Genomic DNA, 21,231 nt, shown 5'->3' with positions numbered 1-21,231 from the left:
CTTCATTCCTGCTACTGGAGTTAAGACTGTCTAGCCTCTGCATGAAGCATGTCAGATATTTTCCATGAAACAGGTTTAGATATGAGGTGGAGGTTATTGGCATGGGGAGACAAACAGATGGAAAAAGGCAACAAGCAGATCCTACCGAAAGGCTCTGACTTGATTAATGTTGCATACCCAGCTCTGGAAAAGGCAGAAGAGTAAACATGGAACCATAAACTAATTACTAATTTGTAGTTTAGGGGACTAGACCATAATGTTAAAAAGAAAGCCAAGATTTCTTTTCTGCTACATTATGTTTATGTCTTTGTTTTAATACTAACCAACTCTTTTTCATTCCCATGCTGCCCTGGGGCATTGTTCCCATGTCATCTCTCCCCATAGGATGAGGAGGAGGGTATATGGGCATAGCCAATCAGATGCTCTTAGTTCAGCCATTTTGTTCAGAACGGTGAGAAACAGCTTTCCTTAACTATGGAAATGATTTTCGTTTGTTTCCATTTTTCTTTCTACATGGTCACCTTCACATCTTGCTCTGTACAGTCATGAATTCCCCAGTGTGCTTTCTGTTCCTTCGTTTCACATGATTCTTGTGTGCATTGCTGTGCTTTTGACATAGTAGGGTTTGGGGTTTGTGGCTTTTATTTCTTTCTGTGTGTTAATAGTCACATTTATAATTTCTTTCTGTATGTTTTGGACAGAACTTCCAGGGCATATAACTAAATTTCTCCAATTAATAATATTTCCCTAAATCATCCTATCTGATTTTACAGTGTCCTGGTTAGTAACTTACCACAAATTGGCATGGGGGCGGGCAGCCAAATGTGCTGCTATTAGATTATGTTAGAAATACACTTTATGATAATTATAAATATATAATATTTTATTTTGTTTTTAAATCACTGTGCCGTGAGCTATATTATACCTCCTCATGTTCCTCTCTGACTATGGAAAAATGTGCTGGATTCTGAGAGTCAGGACCCAGGATAGCCCTAGGGCTTTGACATCATTCCTAAAATATCAATAAAGAAAAGGAGGAACAAAGGAATAAAAGAAATTTGGGGAGTTTGTTTTGTTTTTAGCAAAAAAGTATTCTGAATTCCTTTTCGTAGATTGCTGCTGTGTTCAGCAGCTGCCAGGACACTGTCTAGATTCTCCTTAACAGGCCAGTTGGCTGGGAAACACAGTCCAGCTGTGTGTCTTCCTTTGATCTGATGCCCTTGAGGTTTGACTAAGGAAATCAGTTTGTAGGAAAGTGACCATTGTAATTACTAAGTTCACACATCCTGGTGGCCTTGCATCTGCTGGACACACTGCCCATGCTTATGTTGACCTCACTCCTTCAAAGTCAGTTCCCCCTGAAATGTCTGTGTCTTGATGTTAAACTGCTCAAAAAATGTAACCATGCCCCACAACCTCAATATTGAACACAGCCAAGAAGGATAAAAGGTAAGTTGTTCAATGACCACCTTTCCATATGGCTTTAGCAGCAGGTGTGAAATGCACAGTATCAACCAGAAAGAGTGTTGTATGTCAGAGAAAGCCAAAAATCAAAGGTAATCTGTGTCCTGGTTGTCTGCACACTGCAGGGGCATGTATTTGTCACCATAAGGCATTTAGGAGCCACACAATATCTATAGTTTAGCAGTCACTTGTAAATGGATGATTCTACTTTATATGAACAGAGCTGTTTTTACTTGCAGCCCTTTTTAGTCAATGATAATGAAAAGACATCGTTTTTTGGAAAACAAAGTCACTAGGTAATTTCACCAGGAGATTGAAAAATAAACAAGCCATCTCATGTCCTGGGTTCAGAGTCTGTATTTCCCATGTCTGCTGCTATGATGGAGTGACCTTGGTAACAAGCTTCCTCTGCCCTTGCACTTACCTTTCCCCAGCTCTGTTCTTAGGGCTCAGCTGCATCTGCTGCTTCTGCCCATGGCTCACACAGCACCTCTGCAGCTAGCTACTGTTGTTTTTACAGTACAGTACTTCATACTTTCTAAACTCTGCCCCAAACTGTAGTGGTAAAACATTTTACCTAAGAAAATACACTAATAAGGACTGGGGTTGTGACGTATGCCTGTAATACCAGCACTTGGAGAGCTGAGGCAGAAAGATTCTAAATTAAAGGCAATCTTGGCCTGTACAGCAAGACCGTGTCTCAAAAGCAAAAATCAAGAATTGTATGAGTGATCCCTAAAGCACTGCAGAAATCTTGGTTCTTTCTCTCCCGCATTTATTTCTTTGCTGTTTCTACAGAGAATAGATTTTTCTCAACAAACTTTTGAATTTGAAATTGATATTTTCTTACCAACTTAGGAACTTTAGATTTTGTCTAAAGCATTTTCTAAGACACCATTCACTGTAGAAGACTGAAGACAATATAAGTAATCAGAGTTCAACCAGGCAGGAGGGCTCCAGAGCCTGGGGGTTCCCAATGCAGGCTTTAAACAGTATCTGTTCAGTTCTTACAGTAGCGCCTGCTGCTGGGTGTGACCACTCTACTGCTGGGTGTGGCCACTCTACCCTGACTTCCCTTGTAATAGGAAAGAAGTAGGGAGGTGGTGTGAGACACAGAACCAGACTGCTGCAAGGCCTGGCATCTAGACACGGCCACTGAACTCTGTGGCCTGTGGAAAGTGGGGTCACCTCTCTGCAGTGGTTTCTTTATCTAGTGCATGAGTTTCTCAGTGCTTTGTGTTGATATACGATACTGTCAGCAGTTTCTTATATCCCTAAGCACTGTACTTTGTGAATGCTGTTACTATTATGCTGTGGTTAGTTTAGATCTCACAAGTCATTAATTTAGGTCTCACTCTGAGAATAAGTTTTCAGTGGCCTTTGATTACTATTATTGGGAATATCATCATCGAAGTACATTGCTTTCATTTCAGAGGTAAGAGTATGGGACTGGGAGATTTGGAAGTTGTGACTCAAGGGCCCAGGCATTTCTGTGTTCTAGGATGAGTAACTAGAAGTTGTCCTTAAGCAGCAACCAAAACATTTCATGACGGATAGTTTGATGTCATGTATGTTGAGGAATATTTCCCTTTAGGAAAATGCCTTGCATGCTGCCAAGATTGCTCAGTGGATGAAGATACTTGCTAAGTAATCGTGGTAACCTGAATTCTCTCTTCCTAACCCCACTATGTCAGAAGGAGAAAACTAACTTCACAAAGTTATCTACTTACCTCCAATATGGGCACTATGGTATGCACATACACATACAATTATTATAATAATTAAAAGAAGACACTTTGAATTCTGTAAACATATACTTAGCCAGTTTCATTTTCTTTAAAAGAATGCATTCAGTCAGTAGCAGTGACATATTTGCCTACCATAGGATATCAAATAGTAGTGCAGATCTGACCACCTCGGCCGCCCTACTGGAGAATACCAGAACAAAGATGTCTGGCTAGTTATATGTCAACTGGACACAAGCTAGAGTCATCAGAGAGGGGAGAGCAATTGAGAAAATGCCTCCCTAAGATCCAGCTGTAGGTCTTTTTCTTAATTAGTGCTTGATGGGGGAGGGTCCAGCCCATTGTGGGTGGTGCCACCTGGGTTGGTGGACCTGGGTTCTATAAGAAAGCAGGCTGAGCAAGCCATGGGAAGCAAGCCAGTAGGCAGCTCCCCTCCATGGCCTCTGTATTAGATACTGCCTCCAGGCTCTTGCCCAGTTTAATCTCCTGTTCTGACTTCCTTCAGTGATGAACAGTGCTATGGAAGTGTAAGCCAAATAAACCCTTTCCTCCCCAACTTGATTGTGTTCATGATGTTTCATCACAGCAACAGAAACCCTAACTAAGACAAAAGATTTCCAGTCTAAATGAGCTTGTTCACGCTGCTGTCTGTCCTTTATCTTTTCTTCTTCCTTGACAGTAGAACATAGGACCCATGAAGATGGGAATATTAATATGATTACATTTGTATTCCTGTTATCTGAACAATGCCTATGTATAATACACCCTCAATTGAATAGACACAAATTAAAACGCATATGATTATAAAATAGAAGCTATACATAATATATATAAATTATCGCCTAAAGTTCACAAAATCTGGGAGAAAAGAAACAGTTTACAAGCACACAGAAATAGCTCTGAACCAATGGTATCGGCATCACTAGTATAAAAAAAATGGGTAGAACAAAGGCATCTGGATAGCAGAACCACAGAAAAATGTTGGGGATCTAAAGGAAAGCTGTAAAGAAACCCTAACAGTTGGCTCCTGCAATTTCATTCTAACTCTAGCAGAATGAGTATAACTCAAAAGTATGTTCTGATTGACACCTGAACACCTCTTTGTGTAACCTGTGACTCAACAGTGAAGACTAGCTACATGCTCTTTAGGGACTCCACCTGAAGAAGTTGGCATGGCTAGCCTGATGTCAGGCCATAAAAGTTAGTCCTGCTGTGGAAACCTTCAGTGACTAACATGTGGAAATGGGATTATATGTGTATCAGGAAATCACAAGTGGTTTTCTTTTATTCTTTTTTTATTTAAATTAAAAACAAGCTTGTTTCACATATCAATCCCAGCTCCCTCTCCCTTCCCTCCTCCCAGCCCCCCCACCAGGTCTCCCAGCCTCCACCCAATCCCCAGGGAGGTTGAGGCCCTCCATGGGGGAATCTCCAGAGTCTGTCATGTCATTCAGGGCAGGGCCTAGGCCCTCCCCCAAAGAGTCCAGGCTGAGAAAGTATCCCTCATTGTGGGATGGGCACCCAAAGTTCATTTGTATGCCAGGGATAAATATTGATCTGCTACCCAAGGCCCCATAGATTGCCTAGACCTCCTCACTGACATCCACATTCAGGGAGTCTGGATCAGTCCATTGCTGGCCTCCCAGTCATCAATCTAGGGTCCAAGAGCTCCCCCTTGTTAAGGTCAGCTGTTTCTGTGGGTTTCACCAGCCCAGTCTTGACCCCTTTGCTCATCAGACCTCCCTCTCTGTCACTGGATCCCAGGAGGTCAGTTCAGTGTTAAGCTGTGGGTGTCTGCCTCTGCTTCCATCAGTCACTGGATGAAGGTTCTGTTTCCCATACAGTCTGGCAGTGGGTTTGTAGTCTGGCACTCCCCTGATCCATGTCTAAAATCCATATATGAGTGAGTACATACCATGTTTGTCTTTTGTGACTGGGTTACCTCACTCAGGATGGTTTCTTCTAGTGCCGTTCATTTGCCTGCAGATTTCAAGATTCCATCGTTTTTTTCCACTGAATAGCACTCCATTGTGTAAATGTACCACATTTTCTCTATCCACTCTTCAGCTGAGGGGCATCTGTGTTGCTTCCAGGTTCTGGCTATTACAAATAATGCTGCTATGAATACAGTGGAACAGACATCCTTGTTGTATGAATGTGCATCTTTTGGGTATATGGCTAAGAGTGGAATTGCTGGGTCTTGTGGTAGATTGATTTCCATTTTCCTGAGGAATCTCCATACTGATTTCCAAAGTGACTGTACAAGTTGGCACTCCCACCAGCAGTGTAGGAGTGTTCCCCTTTCTCCACATCCTCTCCAGCATAAACTGTCGTTGGTGATTTTGATCTTAGCCATTCTGACAGGAGTTAGATGGTATCTCAGAGATGTTTTGATTTACATTTCCCTGATGGCTAGGGGTGTTGAGTAAGATGTACAATAATATGTTTCAGAACTTAAGGTGAAAGATGCTACATTAGCACTTCTTTTGAGATTTTTAGAAGTTCCTTTATTTCAGTTTCCTTTGGGTCTTTCTAGTGGGGTACCCACATTGTTCCCTTGTCTGTTGGACACTGTCTTGGTTAGGGCAACTATTGCTGTGAGGAATCACTATGACAAAAGCAGCATGGGGAGGAAAGGCTTCATTTCACTCCCAGTTCCATATCATAGTTCATCATCAAAAGCAGTGAGGGCAGGAAGGAACCTGGAGACAAGAGCTGATCCACGGGCCATGGAGGGGTGCTGCTTAATGGCTTGCTCCTCATGGCTTGCTTGTCCTGCTTTTATGTAGAACCCAGGACCACCAGCCCAAAGGTGGCCCCACCTACCATAGGTTGGGCCTTCCCCATCAATCACTAGTTAAGAAAATGCCCTAGAGGCTTCCTGCAACCTGATCTTATGGAGACATTTTCTCAATTAAGGTTCCTTCCTCTGATGGCTTTAGTTTGTGTCAAGTTGACACAAAACTAGTCAGTATGATACTAAAAGTATTCTGACTGCAGTAGTTATGCAGTTGGTAAGTATTCTAAATCTTTAGAAAGTTTGTAGATGAGAGGTGTTTAAATAAGTCAGCAGAATTGAGAAGTATAATGCAGGAGTATTCAACCTTTTGGCTTCTCTTGACCACATTGGATGAAGAATAATTGTCTTGGACCACACATTAAATATATGAACAATATCAAAGGCTAATAGGGGTGGTCTGTGTAATTTTTGTGGTATCTACCACTACAAATAACCAAAAAGTCTTCTCATAATCCCAATTATATGACACATCATGCAGAGCTTTTTAAATCATCAGATAATTCCCAAATTTGTAATCATTAATAAAGTAAACATATATAATAAGCTTCATTGATTTTCTTTCATCACAAAAGTAAAAATATAGCCAGGTGGTAAGTGGTGTACAACTTTAATCCCAGCACTAGGGAAGCAGAGGCAGACAGATCTCTGTAAGTTCAAGGCTAGCCTGATCTACAAAGCAAGTTCCAGGACAGCCAGGGCTATACAGAGAAACCCTGTTTCAAAAAAACAATAAATAAATGTATGTTATGAGACTATTTGGGTGTTTGGCATTGTGTTTGAGAAACAAATGCATCAATGTCTGGTTAAGTAAAAGGACTAGCAGTTCTCAGTTCTCAAGGAATTCCATGGGCATTTTTCCCTTAGTGTGCTTCATTCTGTGGACATATGTGTACTTACGTACATGTATGTGCACACATGGGAATGTACACATACGTGTATGCATGTGGAGGCCAGAGATTGACATTGAGCATCTTTCTTGCATAGATTTCCATTTTATTTATTGAGACAAGTATTTCAGTGAACCTGGCACTCCTGATATAACTAGTCTAAATAGCCATCTCCTGAATGCTGAGATTACAGATGGGTTCCCACTGGGGTTTTACCTGAGTACTGAGGATCTAAATTTCAGTCCTCATACTTATGGGCCAAACATTTTATCCAAAGAGTCATCTCACCAGCCTTTGGTATCCTCCACTTGTGAAAACAGTTGTTCACAAATATAGGTGCTGCCTAACAGAGATGGTCTGAATCGGGCATGATTGCAATGAGATACATTTCTCTGTGGGAAGATAGACCTATAAAAGTTAGGTAAAAAGACACAGTTGCATTGTCCTTTAAGTTGAATATTGCCTTTCTATGCATTCCATCTAGAAACTGACAAGTCACCTGAAGTTGCTATCATAAATCCACCAAAATATTAATTATTTTCCTGGAAATCTTCAAATCTGCTCTCAAGTTTTTGTATCAAATTGAAAAGCAAAGCTGGGTATTTCCACATTATGTGCTGAAATACATAAAATTGCCTTGATTTGAGTTTGCCATAATTTCAATTCCATTTGCAACACTATTTGATTGGAAACATATTGATAAATTGCTATTATCATGAATCTGTATATTTAAGTCATTTAAATAAGTAGTTTTCTCCATGAAATTCTGACACAAGTTTAGTTTATGATCTTATAAACAACTTAAGATGTTGAAGATTGTAAAATCTTCAAGCATTTGACCTCAACTTAACCATTTTATTTCTGAAAAATAAATGATGTTGCCATATTATGCATCACTCAGTGCTGTAAGGGAATTCTTCGAATTGGTGATGATTTAATCCCTTGGCCATTATGAAATTCGCTTATAAATATGAAACTCACATGTAAATTTTCTGGATATAAGTATGCTGTGGCAAGTGAATTATCTCCTAGATCTTACAAGTTTACCTGCCATCCCCAGGGTGTCATGATTATCTTCATGTTGATACTGCACAAAGACAATCAATTTAACATAGTTTTTTACTCTGTTGTGTTAAGTCTCTTGATTTAATCTGTCATTTTTTTTTAGTCATTGCAACATAATGTCGTCTGCAAATTTAATTCTCAAGAACTACACATCCAAGTTACAAAAAAATATTTTTGAATCTCATCTTTTTGGTCTGTTTGTTTTTCAAGACAGGATTTCTCCATGTGACAACCCTGGCTGTCCTGGAACTCTCTTTGTAGACCAGGCTGGTCTCGAACTCACAGAGATCCACCTACCTGAGTGCTGGGATTAATGGTGTGCGCCACCAATGCCTGGCTGACAAGGGCAACTCTTGTAAAGGAAAACATTTAATTGGGATGGCTCACTTACGGTTCAGAGGTTCAGTCTATTATCATGGTGGGACATGGCAGTGTGGAGGTAGACATGGCGCTGGAAAGATGGCTGAGAGTTCTACATCTTGCAAACAACAGGAAGTAAACTGAGCTACTCAGTGTGGCTTGAGTGTATATGAAACCTCAAAGGCTACCTCCACAGTGACATGCTTCCTCCAACAAGGCCATATCTACTACAACAAAGCCACACCTCTTAATAGTGCCACTCCCTGTGAGCTTATGGGGGCCAGTTACACTCGAACTACCACAGACTGTAAACATAGTTCCTAATCTAGATTGTGTGATCCAGTTGCTTCTCAGCCAATAGGGGAAATGGGCTTCTTTATCTTCCCAACCCCCTTAATTTTTTTTCTCTTTATAGCCTGCCTCAGTTTTCCCTTCTGAGACTTTAATTTCTTGTCTTGAAGGTTAATGCTGGCCTAAGTTCCATTTTCTGAAGTTTCTACATGCTGAACAAGGATATAGACCCTGTCTGTACTGAAATTAGAAATCCCAGTCTGTCCAAGCTTGGAGTCAGAGGACCATCATTTAATGAGAATTTAGTAGAAACAATGTCATTACTGAAAACATCAGACTACAGCAACAGTAAGCATGCAGCAGATGGTTGGACCTGATCTAGCACCAAATATAGAAGAACATTTTGGCATCACAATATGCTTGAGACACTGATCTCAGTAAATCACTACAGTGTTAAGGCCAAACCTAGCAGATTTAATTTAATCTTAGAGGACTAGAAACCAAGTTGCCAGGTAGACATCCATGGCAATTTACCCTAGTGCCCACAGGTTCCCTCTTGTGCTCTGTCAGATATAAAATTCAGTTTTATAAAAACTGTCCCATCTTAACTTTTAAGCTTAAGAATGAGATCCCTTGGGTTTTAAAAAGAAATTTAGAAACATATTTTTAGTTGAGAATATAGCAAAACAGGAGCAATTCCAAAAAGGAATCCAACTAGATTAGAAGGAAACTATTGCATGATTATATGTGATTATATGAGCAGTTCCTGAACGAAAAAAAACAGTAAAGCCAACCAAAATGTAAAGTTTGGTCAGAGCTACTGTTAGATCTACAAGTGGAACTGCCTTGGTGAGTAAGCCTCACACAGTGCTCTCCAGCCTATAGTTTGTGAACATTCTCTATACACACAAGTGTGGGATGGCCGGAGAAATAAGTTATGGGTCCTGTTATGTCCCCAAAGTTACTTGTAAAGACTGCCAGTGTCACTCCTTGTCTTCCTACCACAAAGAAGGCAAAAGGTTTTCTAAGTAGAAATTCCCAAAACTTGAAACTCACTTGTTACCACTTTAGCTTTGAAAGCTGCTTGTTAAAAGTGAGTCAGTCTTGATGTCAGGTACCCTTCCGCACTGGTTACTCTACAAATGCTTTATTAGGTAAGGTAGAGAGCAAAGCCCTCATACCAACAAAAAAATAAATAAAATAAATTCTGGCCTGCCATATCTAGAGTTTCCTAGGCACCTTGGTTGTTATCTGTATTCTTTATGGGCCGAGGTTTCAGAAAAAAAAAAAACAGCTGCTTTTTTAATTTTTTAAGTCACTATAAGGAGTAGGTTTCATTGTGGCATCTTCTTACGTGTGCATCAACATACCTTACTATCTCCCTCCCCAACTGCCCTTACACTTCCTCTCTCCCTTTCGTGCTTTTGTATTCCATGGCCTCTCATCCTGCCTTTCCTCCTCTCTCAAATTTCTTCCTTTCTCTGATTGTCCCCATCCTACTTTCATGATACACACACACACACACACACACACACACACACACACAATAAATGTAAATCAAGAGTCTGTATGTGTAAGAAAATATGCTACTGGTTTTGCTAATTCTGGCTTATTTCACTTAGCATAATGAGTTCCAGTTCCATCCATTTTCCTGCAAATGTCATGATTTGATTTTTTACAGCTAATATAATTCTATGTCACATTTTCTTTATTCACTCATCTGTTGATATATTCCTAGTCTGGTTCTATTTCCTTGTTAGTGTAGTAAAGTAATGAGTATAGATGAACAAACAGTAGTAGTGTTTTTTAATTTAAGAACCTCCACTCTGACTTCCATAAATGGCTATCCCAGTTTACACTCCCACCAGCACTGTATAGGATCCCTCTCTCCCCACATCCTCACCAGTACTTCTTGTCATTTATCTTTTTGAAGCCACTCTTACTGGGTGAAATTGATTCTCAAAGCAATTTTAATTTTCATTTCCCCAATAACTAAAGGATATTAAACTCTTTTAAAATATTTGTTGGCCTTTTGTATTTCATCTTTATAGTCCATTTATTGATAGGATGATTTGATGTTTTGTCATTTAGTTTTTGCAATCTTTAAACGCCTGTTGGATGTATAGTTGGGAAAGATTTGTTCCATTCAGTAGGCTATCTATCTTCATGTAGCTCATGATTTCTTTTGCTCTACAGAAGCTTTTTAATTTAATATCATCCCGCTCCTTAGTTCTTAAGATCATTTCTTGTGTTATGGAATCCTTTTCAGAAATTTCCTTACTGTGCCTATTATCTTGAAGTGCTTTGCTTAACTGAACTTCCAGCAATTTGAAAATTTCAGGTCTTATATTATGGTCACTGATTCATTTTTAATTATTTTGTGCAGGGTGAGAGATGGAGGTCTTGTTTTTGTTTGCCTCTCTGTGTGTGTGTGTGTGTGTGTGTGTGTGTGTGTGTGTGTGTGTGTGTCCAATTAAGTCAGCATTATTTGTTGAAGAATGTGTCCTTTTTTATGCCTTTCTTGACCATTATTTGGTATTAGCTGTATGGGTTTATTTCTGAACTCTCAATTCCATTCTCAGGTATCTGTTCTATTCCAGGACCTTGTAGGTTTTGTTGGCTCTGTAGTATTACTAGGTGTTACACCTTCAACACTCTTTCTGCTTAGGATTGCTTTGGCTATTCTGACCTTTTGTGTTTCCATATGAATTTTAGAGTTTTTTTCCTGGCTCTGGGAACAATATAATTGGTGATTAGATGGTGCTTATGTTAAATCTGTAGATCACTTTGGCAGTACAGCCACTTTTATAGTATCAACTTTGCCAGTCCATGAGCATGGACAGACTTTTCATCAGTTCCTTTATCCCATTCCTCCTCCTCTGTCAGAAGCTGCCCGGACTGTATAAAACCACTGTGGGGCTTTCTATGTCTGAGACAACACTACAATGCATACAGTAGCTTTTAAGCAGGAAGATAGAAAATAGAAGAGAAAAAGAATTTCCAGTAATCTTGATACAATTTCAGTTGTAATTTTGCTGTGTTGCTGTCCGGTGATACTATTTTTCTTAAATGATGTCATCATTGGGATGTGTGCACAATAAGGCACCTACACTTGCTACTTTCTTCTTTAATGAAATATTACATCTCATGTATGAAACTGAAAGCAATCTTTCTTTAGCTTCCCTTACAAGGTATTTACATAGTTTCTATGGCCTTTTGGCTTGGTGGTAAAGAAGGTGCTTTGCCTTTAGACCCTCATTGGACCCTTCAGCACCAATGTAACTTCCCACAGGTCACTTAACATCTTTGAGCATCAAACTTTCCTTTGCTAAGTCACTAGTAAAACTTGTGTGGTAAACTAAAGTGAGAGTCCTGAGAAAAAGGAAGAGCTGTTAGGAACTAAGCTAACTGGGGGAAGAAATGGGAACATCAGGGAAGGGGACAAAAGAAAGCAAAGTACAATGATATGTACATAAAAAGATGCTGAGATGAAACCCAATACTTTATGTGTTAACCTAAAATAAATAAATAAATATATCTTACACTAATAATATACCTTACTTCATGCATGTTACTTCATGCATGTTACCCATTCCAGATACCCAGGGAGTGGTCAGCAGTAGCAGTAGGACAGCATTGGTGGTGGTTTTACAGTTTTCATATATCCCTGCTACTGTTTGCCTTGACCATGCCTCCTGTGCCCTGTTATACAATTCACTCTTTTCTCATCACCTGCAAATCTTAGACCTGGTAATCAGTTTTCCCTCAATAAAATGTAATCATAAAAAGTGTTAATCTTCTTCTTGAGCCTCTGAGTCCCCAGAGAGCTTAATACCACCTCAGCAACTTCATTGCTTTGTTCTTGAGGGACTTCAGCAGGTCTGCTACAGGCATTAGGACCTGCCTAATTACCTCCCACAATAGACAATTTTTCCCTTTCTAGAGTTTTCTGATTAAGGAAAATATTCATGCAATAGCAAAAAAAAAAAATCTTAAAAATGTTATCAGCTCTATATACTGTGGTTCGCAGACACATCCTGCATTCTTGTGGTTGCTGCTGCATAATTTAAGGATATTTTGTCCTTTAGCTCACTTGATTTATTTCTTAGACAGAAATGACAGTGTTTTAAGCATCTCTGAAGCATATGCACTCAGATCCATGAATTTAGATCACATGATGAGTATTTGACTAATGAAGAAGTTGCCTTCTTTTCCTTGGCATTATTTATGACTTTGGCATTCTTCCTAAACAACCAGATATCCTTGACATTGTGCAAAATCAAACCCTTCACATCCTAATTGTTTTTCACAATTGTCTGAAAACACCAAACCCCTACTAAACTCATAAATTCTTACTGAATGAAAATATTAGCAAAATTTGTGATTTATTTCAGTTCTTCTGGACTCAGTTGCAGCACTGCCTCACACACACACACACACACACACACACACACACACACACACAAAACAGTGCATGTATTTTACCTACTTTTATGCAGGAGTAGTATCTGTTTCTAATGTTTTTGTTTCTTCCCACACCTTAACAAGTTATTATCTAATCTGGCACCCCTTATATGGAAGTACCCTAGGCTGACCCACCCATCCAATACTTAATGTACTTTTTAGCATATTGTATATTAAGTTTAGCACCCAGCCTCTTAGGTTATCATCTAGTACTACCCTTTTAATACTGTTTTGAAAGACAGGTCTATACTTACCTATAATGTGATATTATTTTATTTGGTGGTGCAGTAGAGAGTTATTAGTTGACAGCACTCTTAAACAGCAGTTTATTATAGTGGGACTCTACAGCACTACTTTAGCTAATTTGTCCCTGACTCCTCACAATTTCTTTTCTGTACATCCTCTCTCTTATGATTCTTATGTATTTGTGGTTAAAGAACATTTTCTTGACAGTTTCCAACACAGAAGAGCCTTCTCCATGACACATCTTCCTCTTCCTGATGTTAGGATGAGAGCACATTTCCAGCTGGATCTGGCAGTCAGTGTTTCTGGGATAAATTAAATGAGCACAGTTGATTGAGGTGTGGCTGGACTGGATCACTGCTTCCCATTGTGCCAAAAGATCAAAGGAGTGCACAAATAGAGGCTTAGTCTAGAAAATATTCAAAGCAGATGACTCATTCTTTCAGTGAAAATGCAGGTTTTAAGGCACAGAACTTGTTAACAAGACTTTACTGAAAGATGGTCAACTCTGACTGTTTCTTCCTAGACTTCAAGGCTGGAATCACAAACTTAGTCTGAGGTGTTTGGCAAGCTTAGAATGATCTCCAGCCACTTTGCCTGAGACTATGAAATAAGTTATTCAGCTTTTGCTTTCAGCACTCTAGATAACAAATGGAAACATCTTAAATTTGGTCATATAGTCATTTTGTTGGTTGGTCAGTATTTTAAAATCTAGAATTCATATTGTTATATCCTCTAGGAACTGAATCATGATGTTTAACACTGTATTCCATGTTTTAACAAGTTGAAACCTTACTCTGCACATCTCTTCACCATTTATACCTGGGTCCTCAGTTTAAAGTAGAAGAATTCAATTGGTATATATGGTTTAGAGCTTTTAATTATTTTGGTTTAAAACTGATTAAAGTGAGAAAATTAATTTACAAATATTTCCAGGGCATACCCTATGTACCTATGATATACCAGGTTCATGGGGAAGTAAAGAAACATTTCAGGATCATTAAGCAAACACTACACAAAGGATTTTCTACAAGGAAAATGTTACCAATTTCAGTAAGAAACCCCAGATTCCCACAAGAGACTCAGTAGTTCATAGGGAATAGGATATTTGAGCTGACTCTCGAGGAACAATAGACATTTACCAGAGAGATATGACTTTATACAAGGACATGGATAACATTTGCAAAAGCATAGAAGCATAAGCAGCATAATACCGTTAATGCCTTCTCTACAGGAGTTCACTGTAAATAGTGATGTGAGTCCTGTAGTCATTATCCTTTGCTATGCAATACATTACACCAAAACATGGCAACATAAGAGAACACTAAACATTTATTCATTTGAGACTTTTTATTTTGTATATGTGAGCATTTTGCCTGCATGTATACATTATGTGTGCTTTGTGCCCCCAAGGAGGGCGGAAGAAGGTGTCCAATCCCCTAGAATTGGAGTTAGATACTTGTGAGCCTCTGTATGGGTATTGGAAACCAAACCTAGGTTCTCTGGAAAAGCAGCAAGTGCTCTTAACCACTGAGCCATCTCTCCAGCCCTAGTAAGCATGTGTTATCTTTGTTTTCTGGAGTACTGCTTCTTGTTTGGGATCTCTCATGGGGTGGAGGCAAGACATCACTGGGACTGCATTTATCCACAATCTTGACTTGGGCTAGAGCATCCTGTTCATACCCACAATTAATGCTGGACTTAGATAAGAACCTTTGGTTCTTCTCCTTCTACTGCAGTGGCTTTGTGGCATGATGGCTGACTCAACCCAATGTGTGTAACCTATGAGACCAGAGCAGGCGAAGTCATGCTGCCTTTTATGATCTAGTATCAAAAATTATTATCTCCTCTACTGTGCTTATCTTCATAAAAGGGAGTCACTAAGACCATTCCACATTTAATAAAATGGGCTTAGGCATCACTTATGCCAAGCATATGAACTTATTTTAAAATCACAACAGGGTGGCAGAAAGAGGAATAAGCCCCAGTCATTAGCAACAGGTTGTTTCAAAGACTTTAGCATGGGACTGGGGAAATGGCTCAGTGGTTAAAGTGCTTGCCACTCAGGTATGAAGACCACATCTTGAATCCACAGAAGCCCACATAAATTCTGGAAGGGATGGTGGCCCTCTTATAATTCCAGCCTCAGAGATCAAGAGACAAAGGTCATCAGAACAGGCTGGCAAGCCAGACTCGCCATGTCATCAAGCTCTGGGTTTGAGAGACCCTGCCTTTTGGATACGATGAAAGAGTGACTCCAGGATGAGTCTGAACAACAGCATCAGCCTCAAGCTTCCACTTGAACATTCATGCATGTGTATTTGCACACACACCCCACAATTGAACCCACACATATACCAAAAGATTCATACACACATGCACACCCACACATGAAAAGACAGGGGAGACCTTAGCATGTCATTGTGATCTGAATAAGAAAGGCAGGAAAAACAATAAGAGTATCCTGCATTGCCCTGAAGAGTGATGGAAAATTTTATCATTGGTAGCATTTTCATCACCAAGAAACTTTGGTTCTTCCAAGAAGTGTTCAGATCATTGCAAGCATTTCATGTTTACAAAAGAACACTAACTAAAAGCCCATTTGTAGTTCAGAAAGTGCACTTGTCCACAGGAACTTTTTAGATAAAAATAAGACAAAGTCTGCCTTTTCTGTATTTGGTCAAGGAGAGAAATGTCAAGTGTAAAGCTCCTGGTATAGCAACTTAGCTTCATTCATTTCAAGTTGGGTCACCACTCAGGTCTTGAACTTAGAAAGTAGATGGCTTAAGTGACCACTAACGTTTCTTCCATCACTTATGTTCTGTACCAGAGAATACAGAATCTAGAGACTTTGGATCAAGTGAATGTTTTAGAAGTACTTAATCTCAAGAACATTTGAATAGGGGGTGCTGTAACCTGTTTACCAATATTTAACTAAGATTATACCAATCAATATCAAGACATTTATGCCAAGAACTTTTTGGAGCTAATGGTAATATAATTCTCCATTAATTGTGTATATGTGCAATTTAAAATACCCATTTTTTCTTTTTATACTTTCTTTTTATTTAAAACAAATTTTAAATTTAAATATATTTTAATCATATTCTTCCTCTCCTCCAAGCCTGTCCAGATCCTCTCCACGCCCCCCCCCACTAACCCAATTAAGTTCATTCTCTAAAAACAAAAACCCAATACGACAAGAAAAGAAAGTAAAGCCACACCCAAAAACAAGAAAACTGTGGAGTCTATTATATATTGGTCTACTACTCCTGAACATGAGGCCTGTCCTAGAGTGGTTGATGTACCCAATGTCACTCTATTGGAGAAGACTGATGTTCGCTCTCCCAGCCTGCATAAGTGACAGTTCGGTTAACCTTTACCCTAGTGGCTAGGTTCCCTTCCTTTCTTTCTTTCTTTTCTTCTTCCTTCCTTCCTTCCTTCCTTTCATTCATTCACTCAATCATTTTTTAAAAATATAACAAAATAAAATAGAATAAGATGAAACAAAAGCTATTATATTGAAGTTGGACAAGACAAACCAAAAAGGGAAAAGAGCCCAAGAGAAGGCATACATAGACTCCACTCATTCACACACTCAGGCATCCCATAAAAACACTAAACTGGAAGCCATAATGTATCCATAGAGGACCTGCTGAGACCTGTTCAGGCCCTGTACATGCTACTTCAGGTGAGCTTTGTTCGTGTTGATTTAGAGGGCCTTGTTCTGGTGTCGGCCATCCCCTTTGGGCCTTAGACTCTTTCTGCCTCCTCTTCTGCTGGATTTCCTGAGTTTCTGAGGGCAGGGAAGATTTGATGGAGACATTTAGGGCTAAATGCTCTAATGTTTCTTACTCTCTGTGTAATGTCTGACTGTGTGTCTCTATATTTGTTCCCATCTGACCAACATGTCTGCTTTTGTGCCAGTACCATGCTGTTTTTATTACTATAGCATTGTAGCACAACTTGACATCCGCAATGCTGATATCCCAGGCAGTTCTTTTATTATTCAGGATTGTTTAAGCTATCCTGACTTTTTTTGTGTTTCCATATAAAACCAAAAATTGCCCTTTCAAGATATGTAAAGAATTATACTACAATTTTGATGGGATTATATTGAATTTGCACATTGCTTTTGGTAGGACATTCATTTTTACTATATTAATCCTTCAAAATCCATGAGCAGGGGAGACTTTCACATTTTCTGATCTTCAATTTCTTTTCTTCACTGACTTGAAGGTTTACTTTGCAGAGTCATTACTATTGGTTTTGATATTTAAACTGTATCATGATTTTTTTTATCAGTAAGGATTGTACCTCAGACATTTCTTTCTTTACCTGTTGCCAAATCTGAATTCTCATGTAGTTAGCTCTACTGTTGATAACAGTAATACTTGCTATAAATAGACTTTTAAAAAATAAGTATTTGTTAATTAATTGATGAAAAATTACAAGAATTTCTTCTCTAATGTTAGTTTAGATTTTCTGACATTGGTCTGTTGTAAGGATTTGCAATTTTTAAAGATGTTTTAAAAATTTTATGTGTCTGGGTGCTTTGCCTGCATGTGTATCTGTGCACCACATACCCACAGAGGCTGGAAGAACCTCGGATTCTCTGATACTAGGGTCACAGATAGTTGTAAACCACTTTGTTGATGCTGGGAATCAAAACAGGGACCTCTGGAAGGACAACCAGGGTTCTTAGTTGCCAGCCTGTCTGTCTAGCCCTTGAATTTATATATATTTTCTAAAGGTATAAATAGTAAATGTTTTACACTTTGAAAATCCCATACTATATATCACAACATTTGGCTTCTCTGTCATAGCGTTGAAAGTAGTCAGAGAGAGTGCATAAGCAAATGAGTGTGGCTATGAATGAATACAACTTGATAGACTCTAAAATTGGTTTTGTATATAGTTTCTGTGTATCACAAATAATCTTTAGATTTATCTTTTTGCTATTTGAAAATGTAAAGATTACTTAGACTTGGTAGTATAAGCCTCTAATCCCAACACTTGCAAGACCCAGGCAGGGGGGTCATGAGATCAACCTGAGGTACATAGGAAGGAAGACCCTGTTTCCAAAGGAGATAAGTATGTAAAGCAGCCTTAACTCAGGCCCATACAGAAGCAGGTAGCAGTGCTGGATTTGGTCGTCAAACTGTGATTCTCCAGTTCCTGGTTTCCTCTGTTTCTTCTCCAGTCTTTGGTGCAGCTGAGCACCGGGGTTTATTTTGTGTGTACTTGAATCCTCACAGAATAGCCATAAACACTCTCATCGAGGAGTCCTGCATCTCTTTGCCAGAGTTGTAGGCTTCTTCACTAGAATGAAGCCAGTCCCTCTGTCTCCAGAGCCTAAACTTATCTTCACCACAGCATTACATTGCTTAGCTGTTCTGCACTATTTCACAGAGTACCTAAGATGATTTTATAGCATATAATGTGACACAGAGAGCACCTATACATGCATTTGTCCCTGTATCCCTGTCTGCCTGCTTCCCCTCTTCCTCCAACTCTACCCCCTACCTCTACCCCCACACTGCCAGAAGGCAGTCTCTGAAACTGGATACCCAGTAATTAGTGTATGATGTCATTAACCAAGGGCCTGCCTGCTTTTGGCCACTGTGTTTAAACAACCATTTCTAGTCATAGCCACAGCCATCATGCTGCTTTATTTCACTGGTCCTAAAATAATTAAATAAATAAATAAATATTTTTAAAATGTTTAAAAATGGAGAATACTTTGCTAGGCGTAGCACACCTAGATTTCCATCACGGAGGAGTCTGAAGCAGGCAGATTATAGGTTCAGGGCTACCCTAGATAACATAGTGAGTGAGACTCTGGAGAGATAGACAGACAGACATACACTACCACTATTTGTATTCAGCAGACTGTGAGTTGCTAGATTCCACATCAGCTGTTGCTGCAGCAGTGTCTAATGTAAATGCAGCTCTGTCTATTTTGTTTGTTTTGTGACAGGGTCTTATTATGTAGACCAGGCTGGCCTCAAACTCTTGGCAGTCTCAGCCCCTTGAGTGCTGGGTATGAATGACCATACCCAACTCAATACAGCTTTTTATTAAATTCATAGGTTGCAAAGCATCGTCTAAGATAATTTAATTCCAGGACAACTAATAAAATGTCATAAATGTACTAACTGACTTAGAGCAGACAAGGTTAAACAGCCAGGCAAACAGCTGTGCTTTCCTAGAGCTACAAGTTGTCATGGTTCCAAAACATGCCAGACTACAGGAGAAGCCCAGCCTCAGCTGGCCAGACTGGCATTTGTGCTGGCACTGGGTGTGTGTCTTTAGTAACATGTGAATCTGGTGCTTGGTCTCCTTCACAGAAATGTATGATTGTTGAGACAGACTATTAACAAAAGAAGGGATGTTGAAACCATTCATGTATACCATTGTATAGCACTGAACTCAGATGTTTGAGGGAAATCCATCACCTTAGCATGGCTTTGTAGTATTCTTTGAAATAATGTATATCTGTGTAAATAGTTTATTAGCTGGACATATGTGGAAAATGTAAATGGTTTATATTAGCTAGATTTGTGACAGAAGCCTATGAGACCCAATGCTTGGTGAAATGGACAAGACGGAGGGGTTTGACCTCGTGGATGGCCCAAGCACAATTTACTGTTTCCTGTCAACAGTAGAGCCTCTTAAAGAGCACTGTTGCTGAAGCCCACAAGACAGCCTAGAACACAGACATTTGGGGACTGCCAAGATGACTCAGAGGCTAATGGCTGTTGCTGCCAAGCCTGAGGACCTGAGTTCAGTGTTTGGGATTGTCGTGGTACAAAAAGAGAACAGACTACTCTAACTCCATATATGTCACTTGACACATTCTCAACCACACACACACACACACACACACACTTAAATAAACAGTATTTTTCCTTTTTTTATTTGAATTAGAAACAAGCTTGTTTTGCATGTCAGTCCCAGTTCCCTCTCCCTCCCCTCCTCCCCTAACCCCCACCAACCCCCTATTTATTCCATCCCCTTTCTGCTCCCCAGGGAGGCTGAGGCCTTCCATGGGGATCTTCAAAGTCTGTCATATCATTTGGAGCAGGGCCTAGGCCCTCCCTCATGTGTCTAGGCTAAGAGAATATCCCTCTATGTGGAATGGGTTCCCAAAGTCCATTCATATACTAGGGAATAAATACCAATCCACTACCAGAGGCCCCATAGATTGCCCAGGCCTCCTAACTGACACCCATTTTCAGGGGGTCTGGGTCAGTCCTATACTGGTTTCCCAGCTATCAGTCTGGGGTCCATGAGCTCCCCCTTGTTCAGGTCAGCTGTTTCTATGGGTTTCTCCGGCCTGGTCTTGACCCCTTTGCTCATCACATCTCCCATTCTACAACTGGATTCCAGGAGTTCAACTCAGTGTTTAGCTGTGGGTGTCTGCTTCTGCTTCCATCAGCTACTGGATGAAGGCTCTAGGATGGCATATGAGGTAGTCATCAGTCTCATTATCGGGGAAGGGCATTTAAGGTAGCCTCTTGATTATTGCTTAGATTGTTAGTTGGAGTCATCCTTGTAGATCTCTGGACATTTCCCTAGTTCCAGATTTCTCTTTAAACCTATAATGGCTCCCTCTATTATGGTATCTCTTTTCTTACTCTCCTCTATTCTTCCCCCTTTCCTTCTCAAAACCCATGGTACAAAATTACTTCGAATAATGAGGTACATCCATAGGATTTCCTCATTGAGTTCCCTTAAATTTTAGATGTATATCTTTTCATATAGTCTCTCTCTCCCTCCCTCTGCTTCCCTCCCTCCTTCCCTGCCTGCCTCCCTCCCTCCGTCCCTTTCTCTCTCTCTCTCTCTCTCTCTCTCTCTCTCTCTCTCTCTCTCTCTCTCTCTCTCTCTCTCTCTCTCTCTCTCTCTCTCT

At 39.8% G+C, this 21,231-nt stretch overlaps 1 protein-coding gene across 11 annotated transcripts in view; it reads left to right on the top strand.

Annotated features, from left to right (window-relative positions):
* Erc1 (ELKS/RAB6-interacting/CAST family member 1) overlaps positions 1 to 21,231 on the top strand; it is a 294,181-nt gene that overhangs the window by 232,213 nt on the left and 40,737 nt on the right. For 4 of the 11 annotated variants that reach the window (XM_040739047.1, XM_040739045.1, XM_040739046.1 and 1 more), the window contains one exon: positions 385 to 451. The exons of the other annotated variants lie outside the window; for them this stretch is intronic. In XM_040739047.1, coding sequence (XP_040594981.1) covers positions 385 to 411 — 27 coding nt within the window. In that variant the 3' untranslated portion in view covers positions 412 to 451. The remainder of the gene's footprint in view (positions 1 to 384; positions 452 to 21,231) is intronic. 11 annotated transcript variants of the gene reach the window in all.

Source organism: Mesocricetus auratus, unplaced genomic scaffold (genome assembly GCF_017639785.1).
Source record: "Mesocricetus auratus isolate SY011 unplaced genomic scaffold, BCM_Maur_2.0 Super-Scaffold_100676, whole genome shotgun sequence".
Classification (NCBI taxonomy): Eukaryota; Metazoa; Chordata; class Mammalia; order Rodentia; family Cricetidae; genus Mesocricetus; species Mesocricetus auratus.
This window is presented reverse-complemented; position numbering and strand designations above follow the sequence as displayed.